The sequence below is a fragment of the Hemitrygon akajei genome, chromosome 1 (genome assembly GCF_048418815.1).
Source record: "Hemitrygon akajei chromosome 1, sHemAka1.3, whole genome shotgun sequence".
In the NCBI taxonomy this organism is placed as follows: Eukaryota; Metazoa; Chordata; class Chondrichthyes; order Myliobatiformes; family Dasyatidae; genus Hemitrygon; species Hemitrygon akajei.
This window is the reverse complement of record NC_133124.1, coordinates 165,261,076-165,274,885: the sequence shown is the minus strand read 5'-3', so window position 1 is coordinate 165,274,885 and position 13,810 is coordinate 165,261,076. Positions and strand designations below refer to the sequence as shown.

The following is a 13,810-nucleotide window of genomic DNA, read 5'->3' as shown; positions in this document are numbered from 1 at the left end:
GTGTGTGAAAGGTGCGACCGGTGGGGGCTTGTTTGTGTGTCCACCCTTGCCTGGGTGACAGGTCCACCACTGAAGAATGGTCGTACGGGGTCATAGTCAGTGACCATAACAGGACAGGAAGCCAACGGACAGTTCGACAGTAACAGCATCACCTCCTGCTTGCTCTGTCTTTCTCTCCAACAGTATCCAGCAATTACCTCGACCTAACCTCAACTGAACTGAACTGAACTAAACTCTTCACCATCGTAAGACTATCCATTTACCCCAAGACTCTGAAAGAGCTTGGTTTTGATTCCTATTTCCACACGTCTGTATATATCATTGCTAACCTGTTTCATATATCTGCATTTTATAGTACTGTATTACTTAGTTTACTAATAAGCACTATTAGTTACAGTAATACTAGACTCCAACGTGTATTCCATTTCTGCTGGTTCGGTAACCCGGTCACTGAGTACGTGACAAATTGGGGCCTTTGTCCAGGATTTTGAATATCAAATTGAGAGGCTGTTGAATTGATTGGGGTAAATTCCCTTATCTGATTTGCGTTGTGTGAAACAAAAACAGCAGATAAAATCACTGTCATGAAAGAGATAGTGATGAGCAAACTAGAGGGCCTGAAGGTAGATAAGTTCCCTGGTCCTGATGGGATGCATGCCAGGGTGCTGAGGGAATTGGAAAGAATAATAGAAGAGCAAATTATTATTTAAATGGTGAAAGACTACCCAGCATGCTGTTGTGCAGAGAGACTTGCAAGTGCTTATGCATGAATCACAAAAAGTTGGCCTGCAGGTGCAACAGGTTATTAAGAAGGCAAAAGGAATGTTGGCCTTCATTGCAAGAGGGATTAAATTCAAGAGCAGGGAGGTTATGCTGAATCTATACAGGGTACTGGTGAGGCTGCACCTGGAGTACTGTGTGCAGTCCTGGTCTGCATATTTGAGGAAGGATATACTGGCTTTGGAGGCAGTGCAGAGGAGGTTCACCAGGATGATTCCAGAGATGAAGAGATGAACCTATGAAGAAAGATTGAGTTGCCTTGGACTATTCTCCCTGGAATTCAGAAGAATGAGAGGAGATCTTATAGAAACATTAACATTTTTGAAAGAGATAGATAAGATAGAAGTAGGAAAATTGCTTCCATTGGTAGGTGAGACTAGAACTAGGAGACGTTGCCTCAAGATTCAGGGGAGAAGATTTAGGACAGAGATGAGGAGAAACTGTTTTTCCCAGAGAGTGGTGAATCTGTGGAATTTCTCCCCAGGGAAGCAGTTGAGGCTTCTTCACTAAATATATTAATGATACAGTTAGATAGATTTTTACATAGTAGGAGAATTAAGGGTTATTGGGAAAACGCAGGTAAATGGAGCTGAGCTTAGGGACAGATCAACCATGATCTTATTGAACGGTGAAGCAGGCTTGATGGACCGGATGGCCTACTACTCCTCCTGTTTCGTATGTTCTTATGTTCATGCTGCAGGATGATAGAGATGGTTGGTCAGTCTGTAAATGGATGGGAAGTTTAATCCTGAGTTCAGTCTCCATCAGTAATGCGGGAGAGACAATCCTGTGTTTTGTATTCAGGTTACTGGGTGATTGGAAGGAAAATGGTGAGTTCAGCAGCCTTTGTTCATGTTTGTTTCCTTAGGCCATTCAGCCAGTCTAGTCTATGCTAGCTCTCAGTCAGTTTACACTTCTCTCATCTCCCCATCAACTCCTCAACTTTCTGACAACCGACTAGAAATTACAACAGCAGACTGACCCAATGACCTGCACATCACTGGGATGTGGGAGCTGGAAACCAGGATCATCGGGGGGGGGGGGGGGGGTGAACCCACGAGGGGAATGTAATGGGTGACAGATTGTTCATAACAGAAACTGTTCTACATAATTTACAAACACCATTATTGAGTTGTTGTGTTGACTTTAAGAAATGGTGTCTGATATAATGACATCAGTTTAAGGTGACAGCTTTGGTTTTGCTGGAATGGGAGTAAAAGACTACAAATCTTGTCAAGCACATAAAATGACTCTCGAATGTTTTACTCTTAGAATCCTTCAAGGGCATACACCCCCCCCCCCACCCCACCCATCCCTCCACTAACCCCAGATTTCTCCAAGTCAATGAGCAGAAATGATCTAGTCTGGATCTCAAAACCCTTCTTCTGTTGTCCCATGGCCATTGACTCCTGAGTGTCAGTTCTCACATCAGTTTGGAAGTAAGCCATGATCTCTTGGCCACACACAGAATTCCAATGTCAAACCCCACATGGTGGAGGGGTTGGTCCATAATGGATGCCAGCAGAAGACAGCTGGTAGGAGACAAGGAAGAGGTGCTCCAGGTGAGTTGGAGCAGGGGTTGGACCATCATAGGGGCCGGTGACCCTGTGACCTTCACTAGCAGTGGAGCAAATGCTGGGGTCATGTGTTTCTGGGATTGATCCATTTCCCCATCACTGCTCCGTCTCCTGACCTGTATCATGTGGAGGATGTCAGCACATCACTCAGTCCTCCCTCAATGTGGTGAGGTGGGGATATCCAGTGGTGAGGCAGCAAGCAGAATGGTGTGAAACTTCCCAATCTCTGTCATTGTGTCCCTGTGTGTTACTCCAGGACAAATCTCTGTCGCTGTGTTATCAAGGTTTATTTGTTGTTTGGTGTTTCTGAATAATTTCTTTTACAGAGTGCCACCCTCTCTCAGTCTACATTGTAGCTTCATCCCAAGCAGAATTTGGACCCGGACTTCTGACTATGTCTGTTGCATCAGAAACTTGTATTGAAGCCATTTCTCCCTTCTCTCTCTGAGGTTATTCAGTGTTTAATGGGTTGTGGAAGTCATGAGTGTGAAGTAACGGAGGAAACTCACGTTTGTTCCTGTGAGAACTCTCCCTTCCAGGATCATCTGTAACACTCTCTTTGTCCGATCAGGGTTCTCCAGAGCATTGCATCCAACTGAATCCCAAAACTTCAAACACCCTGCTCTATAGGACCTGAGCTGTAAATTTTCAAACAGATGTACATTTGTATGGCATCTTTCATGGAGAGTGAAATTCTGTGTAATGTAGAACTCAGGGCAGACAGTGTTTACACAGCAAGATGCCATAACTATAGAAAGGGGATCAACAGAATATCTGCTCTGTGTCATTGGCTGATGGCTAAAAATATGCACTGGGACACAGGAGAACTTTCTATTCCCTCAGTGACAGGACATCCCATCTGTGGGTGAACTCCTTGCTCTTCCCTCAGTGACAGGACATCCCAGTCTGTGGGAGATCTCCCTGATCTTCTCTCTGTCACAGGATGTCCCATGACACAAGGAAACTCCATCTCCCTTGCTGTCCTGGGACTGTTTACATTCCCCTGAGAGGGCAGGTGAATCCCTGGTATACAGACCCAGAGACACTCTGACTGCAGCAATGTTATCCTGAATCTCTGGATTCCCCTTTCAAACTGCAATGTTCCAGTTCACCGAGAAAAACTAATTAATGAGGACAGTCTTGGGGTGAGAGAGCAAAATTGTGGAGAGTACTCGGCATATCAGGCAGCATCCATGGTGAAAAGAACAGGAAATTTTCTCAACGGAAGGAATTGGTAGAATGCCTACAACATGACTTTTTAGAAGAATTTGAGATTAAGTCCACTCAAGAAAAGGTCATTCTGGATTAGGTATTGTGATATGAACTGGATTTGATGTGGGAGTTTAAGGTAAAGGAACACTTTGGAAGCAGTGTTCAGAATATGATGGAATTCATCCTGAGGTTTTGGATTTAGAAACAAAAAATTGATGTAGATGTACAAAAAAGCTGGATGAACTCAGCAGGTCGAGCAGCATCAGTTGAAAGAAGCAGTCAATGTTTTGGGTCGGGACCCTTAGCAGGACACCGACCCGAAATGTCAGGACATGGTCCCGACCCAAAATGTTGATTGCTTCTTTCAATGGATGCTGCTGGACCTGTTGAGTTCATCCAGCTTTTTTTGTACTTCTCGATTTGACCACAACATCTGCAGTGCACTTTGTGTTTAAAAAATTGATGTATTAGTTTTACAGAGCAGTAAAGGGAATTACAGAGGCATGAGAGAGGAGCGGCTAAAGTTGATTGGAAGGGAATATTAGCAGGGATGGCAGCAGTACAGCAATAGATAGAGTTTCTGGGAGCAGTTCAAAAGGCGCAGGATAGATTCATCCCATAGTGGGAGAAGTATTCTATAGTGGGTGGGGGTGTAATGAGGTAATCATTTCTAACAATGAATGTCAAAGACAGCAGTAGAACAAAAGGAAGGGCATATAATGTAGCAAAAATAGTGGGAAGTTAGAGTTAAAAAACAGCAGAGGGCAGCTGAAAAATCCAGAAGCAGAGAAAAGAAGAAATTTGAGGATAAGCTATCCAAGAATTACACCAAAAGATTTTTCAGATGTATATAGTCAAAGAGAGGCAAGAGTGGATATCGGCCCATTGGGAAATTATGCAGGAGAGGAAGTAATGGGGAACACAGAAATGACAGATGACCTCAATAGGTTGTCTGTCAGTCTTCCCTGTGGAAGACACCAGCAGTATGCCAGAAAGTCAAGAGTGTCAGGGACTAGGAGTGAGTGTAGTTGCTGTTAGTAAGGAGAAGGTGATGGGACATGGAAAGGTTTGAACATAGATAAGTCACTGAAACCTGATGAACTGCAGCCCAGGCTCTGAAAGGGGTTCCTGAAGAGACTGTGGAGGATTCAGTAGTCATCTTTAAATAAACACTAGATTCTAGATTGGTTCTGGAGGACTGGAAAATTGCAAATGACACTCCATACATCCATTCTCCCCATCCGTCTCAGTTCTTTCACAGACTCCCTGCTTCCTCAAGACTACCTGCCTCTCCACCTATCGTCGTATCATCCACAAAATTGGCCACAAAGCAATCGATTCCATCTTAAATCATTCACATATAACATGAATAAAAACATCCCTGTGTAACACCACTAGTCACCAGCAGACAGCCAGGAGAAGCCCCAAATATTCCTACTCTTTGCCTCCTGCCAGTCAGCAAACTTCTGTCCATGCCAGTAACTCTCCTGTAATACCCTGGGCTAGTAACTTGTTTAGCAGTTTCATGTGCGGCTCCTTGTCAAAGGTTTCCAGAAAATCCAAGTAAATATCCGTTGTATCTACCTTGTCTATCCTGCCTGCTATTCCCTCAAAGAATTCCAACACCATTTTCAGGTAAAATTACCCAGTAAGGAAATCATTCTGATTTTGGCCTGATTTGTCATGTGCCTCCAGCTGCAGTGAAACCTTATCCTGTTTGGTAGAGTCCAGCATTTTCCAGCCACTGGCCTCGGGCTATTTGGCCTATAATTTCCTTTGCCTACCTTCCTTCGTAATTCCCCAGCAAATTGTACACTGATATCAGAGATTTGAGTTTAAATGCACCGTTCCCAGCATCAGGACCTCCAAAGACCTATTGAGTGCTTTCCAGCCAATAGATTGGAGTGGGGTGACCTTTCACTCCCTCTGATGTGGACATCAGGAAGACAGAGAACAGAGCAACGTATACTGTCTGTGGGTTTATATTAAAGTGACCGCAGTCTGTGTACCTGTTTTGTTAAAGACCAGGGATCCGTCCCCGTTGGGACACAGGTTATGATCGTTCCTTGTGGATCCAGAGCCGAGAGGAATGTGTTGATGATGGATGATTTCCCAGCCCCCACCATGCCAAACAGCAGGATGTTTATACAGTCTCCACAGCCCACAGGGGGTTTGTAGTTACACAAGTAGTTCCTCAACGTGCTCAGATTCCTGACAAAGACCAGAGAGACAGAGCATCAGCCGTCTGGGTGAAACCGGTTAACGAAATCACACCTGATTAGGGGAACCTACCGTCTGTCCATGGTTGGATAGTGAAAACAGCCGTCCTTTGAAATATCTGAAATGCAATGTGAAAGTATTAACTTCTTTGTTTTTATCTCGAGGACTGGGGCGGCGGGGGCGGGGGGAAGCAGCTGCAGTGGTCTCAGTAACGGATTGAAGATATAAACTCACCGCTTCCCATGTTTGTCGTTGTGTAAACCCAGTGATCGGTGCCGGTGTGCTGACTGCGCTTTAGCCCGCGGGGATCAAAGTCTGTTTCCTGTTTGTACTTTCACTTTGGCTCGCGGCTGCTCAATGTGCGAACTCGGGGAGGGAGATCAAGTGAAACAGGAACCAATAAAGAATTTTACAGTGAGACTACATTCATTCTGTCTTTGCTGTCGTCCGGATTCAGCGACTCCACCCGCCCTGGAGTATTAACTCCACTACGTTAAATCCCAAAAAGAGCCCTTTCTGTATATAATACTATCACCCACGAACAGGAAACATGAGGGGACTTTCCATCGGGAAAATTCTGTTGCATTGTTCCACCGGTGAATGTTGCTGACCTCCAGACCCTACATCCCACCGAGTGAATTCCCATTCCTTCACCTTCCCTGTGAGTCTGTGGACATTGTGCTCAGTCTCCTCACGTCCCTCCCCTGTCCAACACGTCGGCTTCATCTTTGCTCCTTCATCAGCTGATGTTGTCATCGTTTCACATATCACTCAATCCCAAATGGAGGTCCTGCCTTCCCATGGAAGCAATGGGTTCCCAGAGTCATGTACACCTAGCTTGGGAATGACTTTACGAAATGGAGGAGTCACTTCAAACAAGAAGTGGGTGATGACTGTGGGAATGGATAACTTCAGTGACCTTGTTCTTTCCTTTTACTGAAGGAATGTGAGATTGCTCTCCAGCCTACGTTTTGTGAACTATCTCCTGAACAGCTTTTTCCCGGGAATGGGAGGAAGTCGTCCGCTAATTGGAGAAATTCTGGATGCGAGGTACCTTTCCATTCCTACATTGAGTCATTGAGAGGTACAGCACAGAAACGAGTCCTTCAGCCCATCTAGTGCATGCTATAACTAATTAAACTGCCTACTCAAATTGATCTTCACTGGGACTACAGCCCTCCAAATCCCTATTGTCCATGTAGCTATCCAAACTTCTCTCAAACATTGAAATCGAACTCACATGCACCACTTATGCTGGTAGCTCATTCCACACTCTCACAACCCTCTGAGTGAAGAAGTTCCCCCTCATGTTCCCTTCAACTTTGCACTTTTCACACTTAACCTATAACTTCTGGTTGTTGTCCCAACGAACCTCAGTGGAAAAGTCCTGCTTGCATTTACACTATATATATTCCTCATAATTCTGTATACCTCTATCAAATCTCCTCTCAGTCTTCTCTGTTCTAAAGAATTCTGTCCTAACATATTCAATTTTCCTGATAACTCAGGTCCTCCAGAACTGGCAACATCCAGTTTTCTCCGTACTCTTTCAGCCTAGTTTACATCGTTCCCTGAAGATCGGTGACCAAAACTGTCAATAATACTCCAAATTAGTCCTCACCAACAACTTACACAACTTCAACATAACATCCTATCTCCTGTACACAAATCATTGACTTATGAAGGCCAATGTGCCAAAGGCTTTCTTTATGAACCTATCTAATGTACCTGTGATGCCATTTTCCATAAATTATGGATCTGTATTCCCAGATCTGTTTGTTCTACCATACTCCTCTGTGTCCTACCGTTCACTGTGTAGGACCTACCCTCGTCTGTCCTACCAAAGTGGAATATCTCGCACTTGACTGCATTAAAATCCCTCTGACATTTTTCATGAAAGCCTTCCTCACTGTCTACTACACCTCTGGTGTTTTGGTGTCATCCATAAATTTGCTGATCCAGTTAACCATATTATCATCCAGTTCATTGGTATTGATGAGAAGCAACGAAGGACCCAGCACCGATCCTTGCAGACACCACCAGTCACAGGTCTCCAGAGAGGCAACCCTCTACCACCACCATCTGGCTTCTTCCACAAAGACAATGTCTAATCCAATTTACCACCTCATCCTGAATGCTGAGCAACTAAACCTACCTAACCAGCCTCCCATACGGAATGTTGTCAAATGCCTTACTAAGGTCCATATAGACAACATCCACTGCCTTACATTCATCAACTTTCCTGTTAACTTCCTCAAAAAACGCTATAAGATTGGCTGGACATGACCTCACAAGCACAAAGCCAAGTGATTATCCTTAATTAACCCCTGTCTATCCAAATACCTATCTATCCAGTCACTTAGAATACCTTGCAATAACTTTTTCACAACTGATGTGAGACTCACTTGCCTATAATTTCCTTGTTTATGTTTAGAGCCTTTTTTAAAACAGTGGAACAACATTGGCTCTCCTCCAGTCCTCTGTTATCTCACCTGTCACTAAGGATGTTTTAAATATCCCTGAAAGGGTCCCTTTTACTTGTAGTGGCCTAGGAAATACCTTGTCAGACATTGGGGATTTATCCACCCGACTTGCCTCAAGGTAGCAAACACATTGTCCTCTGTAATCTGTAAAGGGTCCATGAAATTGATGCCTCTTTGCCACACTTCTATAGACTTCGTCTCCATCTCCTGAGTAAATACGGATGCAAAGAATTTATTTAAGATCTTCCCCAGCTGTTTTGACTTCACACATGGAATGCTATTATAGTTTTCCAGAGGACCAATTTTGTCCCGATGGATTAAAGACGTTAAAGGTGGACACAGTGATCTGCTTGAATGGAGATAAAGACCTGTAAGGTCGATGATATTGTAGCACAGTGAGAGACTGTTAGTTGTGGGCAACACTAAGTCATGGCTGAAAGAAGATCATAGTAGAGAGGTTAACATCCAAGAATACACATTGTATGGAAAGGACAGACAGGTAAGCGGGGTGGGGTTAGTATGGAATACCATAAGTTCGATTTATGGATTTATTGGCGGTGAGCAAGATCGGGTGGCAGAGGGGACGTGTGGCCTCAATCATAGCGAGAACTCGGCTTCAAGCGAAGATGTTGCTTGTTCACAGCCGACTGGAGAGAGGCATTGGAGCCATTGCGCTCCACTGGGGGCGCTGTTGTGGAGAAATGCTGGAAGTGGTGCTGCCCCCTCCCCACTCCCCAGTGTTTGCTCAGCAGAAGACAAGCTCTATTTGTGGATGATGGCAGATTTCAGTGGCATTCAATGGGCCCAGAGACTCAAGCCATGGTGTCACCAGTTTACAACCACCAGGAGAGAGGAGTTGGAGCCTGTGTGCCCCACCAGGGGAGAAATGTGGAGAAGCATCCAGGCTGGAGTGGCCCCCCCCCCCCACCGGTTGTTCACTTGGCAATGAACTCAGAGTCAGTATAAAATATAAATATGCATTGCATGGTGATATTCTACTGTGATGCTAAATGTAGTTGCTATCTTGTATGTGCAAAGACGAGGCCTTAGATCACGGTATCACCTGTTACAGTCGCCAGAAGAGAGGTGTTGGAGCCAGTGTGCTCCACCGGGGGCAGTGTCGCGCAGTGTCCATGCTGGAGTCGGTGCTGCTCCCCATCTCACACTCGGTACAAGACACGCCCTGTTGTGGTCCTCTGCTGATTACAGCAGCGTTTGGTGGCTTGAGCTTGGACTCTTTGTAGAGTGACTGGATTGTTCTACCCTCTACATGCTACGTGTGCTTTGTGCTGTGAGTGACTGTTGGTGCTGTGTGTTACACCTTGGTCCTCGAGTAACACTGTCTCATTTGACTGTATTCATGAGTATTCTTATACGTAGAATGACAATTAAACTTGAATTTAATTGAATTGATTGGGAAGATCAGGTTGGGGTTCTGGATATCAAGAGATAGAGTTCATAGTATGTTTACGAGATGATTTTTGAGAGCAGCTTGTGGTTGAACCCACAAGGGGAATTGCTGCTCTCTATTGGATGTTGTATAATGAACTGGATTTGATAAGAGAGCTTCAGTTAAAGGGACCCTGAGCAGGTCGTAATCATACATTGATTGTGCAATTTGTGATGGAGAAGTTGAAGTCGGATCTATCAGTATTACAACAGAGTAAAATGAATTATAGAGGCATGAGAGAGGAGCTGATTGGAAGGGGACACATCCAGGGCTGATGGCAGAACAAGGATAGTTGAAGTTTTGGGAACATTTAGGAAGGCTCACAGTAGATACACAATCTCAGAGAAGAAGTATTATAAACACAGGATCAGAATCAGAATCAGAATCAGAATCAGACTTTAATCGCCAAGTACCTATGCACATACAAGGAATTTACTTCCGGCAGATGTTGTCTCTCTGCTCATAACAATAATAATGATAAATATAAATGAAAATATAGATTATACATACAGTTAGTGCAATCCAAGTAATAGTTAGCCGACAGTTAACCGGCAGTTAACTGTTCAGCAAAGTGACCGCAGTAGGGAAAAAACTTCTCCAGTGCCTATTAGTCTTAGTCTGGAGGGATCTGAAGCGCCTACCAGACGGAAGCAGATCAAACAGTCCGTGCACAGGATGGGAGGAGTCCTTTATGATGTTCCCCACCCTCTTCTTCAACCTGGAAGAGTACAGGTCCACAATAGAGGGCAGGGAGGCTCCAATGATGCACTCGGTAGTCCTCACTGTGCGCTGTAGTCTGGTTCTATCCTGCTTGGTGGCGGCTCCAAACCACACAATGATGGAGGTGCACAGGATAGACTCAATGACTGCAGTGTAGAACTGCAGCAGCAATTCCTGAGGCAGACCGTATTTCCTCAAGAGCCGCAGGAAATACATCCGCTGCTGGGCCTTCTTCAGGATGGAGCGGATGTTCTGCTCCCACTTCAGATCCTGAGAGATGGTGGTTCCCAGGAACCTGAAGTTCTCCACTGTGGACACAGGGCTGCCGAGGACTGTGAGGGGAGACATAGCGGGGGGATGTCTCCTGAAATCCACTATCATCTCCTTTGTCTTGAGCGTGTTCAGCTCCAGATTGTTCCGACTGCACCAGAGCGCCAGTTGGTCCACCTGCTGTCGAGATGCAGACTCATCACTATTCTGGATGAGTCCGATGACGGTAGTGTCGTCTGCAAACTTCAAAAGCTTCACATAGGGGTTGGAGGAGGTGCAGTCATTGGTGTAGAGGGAGAACAGCAGTGGAGAGAGGACACACCCCTGGGGGGCGCCGGTGTTGGTGATTCGAATATCCGAGGTGACCTGTCCCATCCTTACCTGCTGACTTCTGTTGGTCAGGAAGCTGTAAATCCAATCGCAGAGGTCAGGTGGCACAGTAAGGTGAGACAATTTGGAGCAGAGGGTATGAGGGACGATGGTGTTAAACGCTGAACTGAAATCCACAAACAGCATCCGAGCATAGGTCCCAGGTCGATCCAGATGTTGCAGGATATAGTGCAGTCTCAGGTTGACTGCATCGTCTACTGACCTATTTGCCCGGTAGGCAAACTGCAGGGGATCCAACAGGCTGCTGGTGAGGGTCTTCAGGTGGTTCAACACCAAGCGTTCAAAGGATTTCATGACTACAGATGTCAGTGCGACAGGTCTGTAGTCGTTCAGTCCTGTGATGGTGGGTTTCTTGGGGACCGGGATGATGGTAGAGCGCTTGAAGCAAGTCGGAACCTCACTCAGCTCCAGAGATCTGTTAAAGAGCTGAGTGAAGATGGGAGCCAGCTGATCAGCACAGGCTCGTAGACAGGAGGGGGAGACCCCATCAGGGCCTGGAGATTTTCGGGTCTTAAGTCGCTGGAACAGTCAACATACTTCTCCTTCGCTGATTCTAAGCTGTGATCCAGGGGGGCTGGGCAGAGATGGTGGGGAGGTGATTGCAGTAATTGGGGGATGAGTGCTAGTGAGTGATGGTCGAGGGAAGGCAGGAAGAGAGACCGAAGAGGGGGGAGGGACAGGTGTAAGATGGACCCTCTCAAATCTCTCAAATGAAGAAACTGTGGCTGACAAGGGAAGTCAAAGACAACATAAAAACAAAAGAGAGGGCATATAATAGAGAGATATTCATGGGAATATAGTGGATTGGAACACTTTTAAAAAGCAGAAAAAAACAGGAGGCATCTTAGAGAGCCATAAGGATAGAAAAGATGAAAGATAGATGTAATCTAGCCAATAATATCAAAGAGGATACCAAAAAGAATTTCAGATACATAAAGAATAAATGAAAGGTGAGAGCAGATATTGGACCCTGGAAAATAATGCTGAGAGGTAGTAATGTGGGACTAGGAAATGGGAGATGAACTGAATAAGTATTTTGTATCAGTATTCACTGTGGAAGACACTAGCAGTAGATAGATAGATACTTTATTCATCCCCATGGGGAAATTCAACATTTTTTCCAATGTCCCATACACTTGTTGTAGCAAAAACTCATTACATACAAATAATTACAAATAATATGATATGCATCTAAATCACTAACTCAAAAAGCATTAATAATAGCTTTAAAAAAAGTTCTTAAGTCCTGGCAGTTGAATTGTAAAGCCTAATGGCATTGGGGAGTATTGACCTCTTCATCCTGTCTGAGGAGCATTGCATCGACAGTAACCTGTCGCTGAAACTGCTTCTCTGTCTCTGGATGGTGCTATGTAGAGGATGTTCAGGGTTTTCCATAATTGACCGTAGCCTACTCAGCGCCCTTCGCTCAGCTACCGATGTTAAACTCTCCAGTACTGGAGGTTCAAGAGCGTCAGGGGGCAAAAGTGAGTGTAGTTGCTATTACCAGGGAGAAGGTGCTTCAGAAGCCTGAATGTCTGAAGGTAGGTAAGTCATCTGGTCCAGATGGACTACACCGCAGGTTCTGAAAGAGGTAGCTGAAGAGATTGTAATGATCTCTCAGGAATCACCAGATTCTGTCATGGTTCTGAGGACTGGAAAATTGTAAATGTCATTCCACTCTTCCAAACGGGAGGGAGGCAGAAGAAAGGAAATGAGAGCAACACACAGAGAATGCTGGAGGAACTCAGCAGGCCAGGCAGCTTCCATGGAAAGGAGTACAGTTGATGTTTCTGGCCGAGGCCCTTCAGCTGGACTGGGGGAGAAAGGTCGAGGAGTGGAGTTAAAAATGGGGGGGGGGGGAGTAAAACACAAGGTGATGGGTGAAACCGGAAGAGGGAGGGGTGGGTGGCCTCATCACGACAGTAGAAGAAACAATGGTTTGAGGTATCTGATGGGAATTTGACGTGAAATTAAAATGGGTGGCCACTGGGAGATCCTGCTTTTACTGGCGGACGGTGCACCTGTCCCTACACCTCCTCCCTCACCACCATTCAGGGCCCAAACAGTCCTTCCAAATGAGGCGACACTTCACCTGTGAGTCTATTGTGGTCATACACTGTGTCTGGTGCTGCCAGTGTGGCCTCCTGTATATCAGTGAAACCCAATATAGATTGGGAAATCGCTTTGTAAAGCACCTACACTCTGTCAGCAGTTTCTTATTTATGACAATGTCAGAATGCTCTCCACAGTACATCTGCAGAAGTTTTAGAGTGTCTTTGGTGAAATATAGCCAGTGCCTTACCTTCTTCATAGCTGCATCGATATATTGGGACCAGGTTAGATCCTCAGTGATCTCGACACCCTGGAATCTGAAATTGCTCACTCTCTTCTCTTCTGATCCCTCTATGAGGATTGGTTCATGATATCTTGTCTTACCCTTTCTGAAGTTCACAATCAGCTGTTTGGGCTTACTGACATTCAATGCAAGGTTGTTGTTGTGAGACCAGTCACCTAGCTGGTATATTTTGCTCCTGTCTTCCTTCTCATTTCCATCTGAGATTCTACCAATAATGGTTTCATCATCAGCAAATTTATAGATGGCATTTGAGCTATGCCTAGCCACACAGTCTCGGGTTTAGAGAGAGTGGAGCAGTGGGGTAAGCACACATCCTGAGGTGCACCAGTGTTGATCATCAGCAAGGAGGAGT

General features: G+C 45.3%; 3 protein-coding genes across 6 annotated transcripts in view; 1 reads left to right on the top strand and 2 right to left on the bottom strand.

Annotated features, from left to right (window-relative positions):
- The window catches only part of LOC140732042 (interferon-induced protein 44-like), a 37,745-nt gene extending 31,497 nt beyond the window's left edge, over positions 1-6,248 (bottom strand). For 2 of the 4 annotated variants that reach the window (XM_073054150.1, XM_073054177.1), the window contains exons 1-4: positions 6,024-6,248; positions 5,862-5,907; positions 5,579-5,780; positions 2,867-2,995 (exon numbers count right to left, since the gene is read on the bottom strand). In XM_073054150.1, coding sequence (XP_072910251.1) covers positions 2,867-2,995; positions 5,579-5,780; positions 5,862-5,907; positions 6,024-6,033 — 387 coding nt within the window. In that variant the 5' untranslated portion in view covers positions 6,034-6,248. The remainder of the gene's footprint in view (positions 1-2,866; positions 2,996-5,578; positions 5,781-5,861; positions 5,908-6,023) is intronic. The other 2 variants (XM_073054168.1, XM_073054158.1) reach the window with 2 other exon arrangements.
- The window catches only part of LOC140732028 (uncharacterized), a 559,606-nt gene that overhangs the window by 240,255 nt on the left and 305,541 nt on the right, over positions 1-13,810 (bottom strand). The window lies entirely within an intron of this gene.
- LOC140732009 (uncharacterized) overlaps positions 1-13,810 on the top strand; it is a 334,699-nt gene that overhangs the window by 130,310 nt on the left and 190,579 nt on the right. The gene's annotated exons all lie outside the window — the stretch shown is intronic.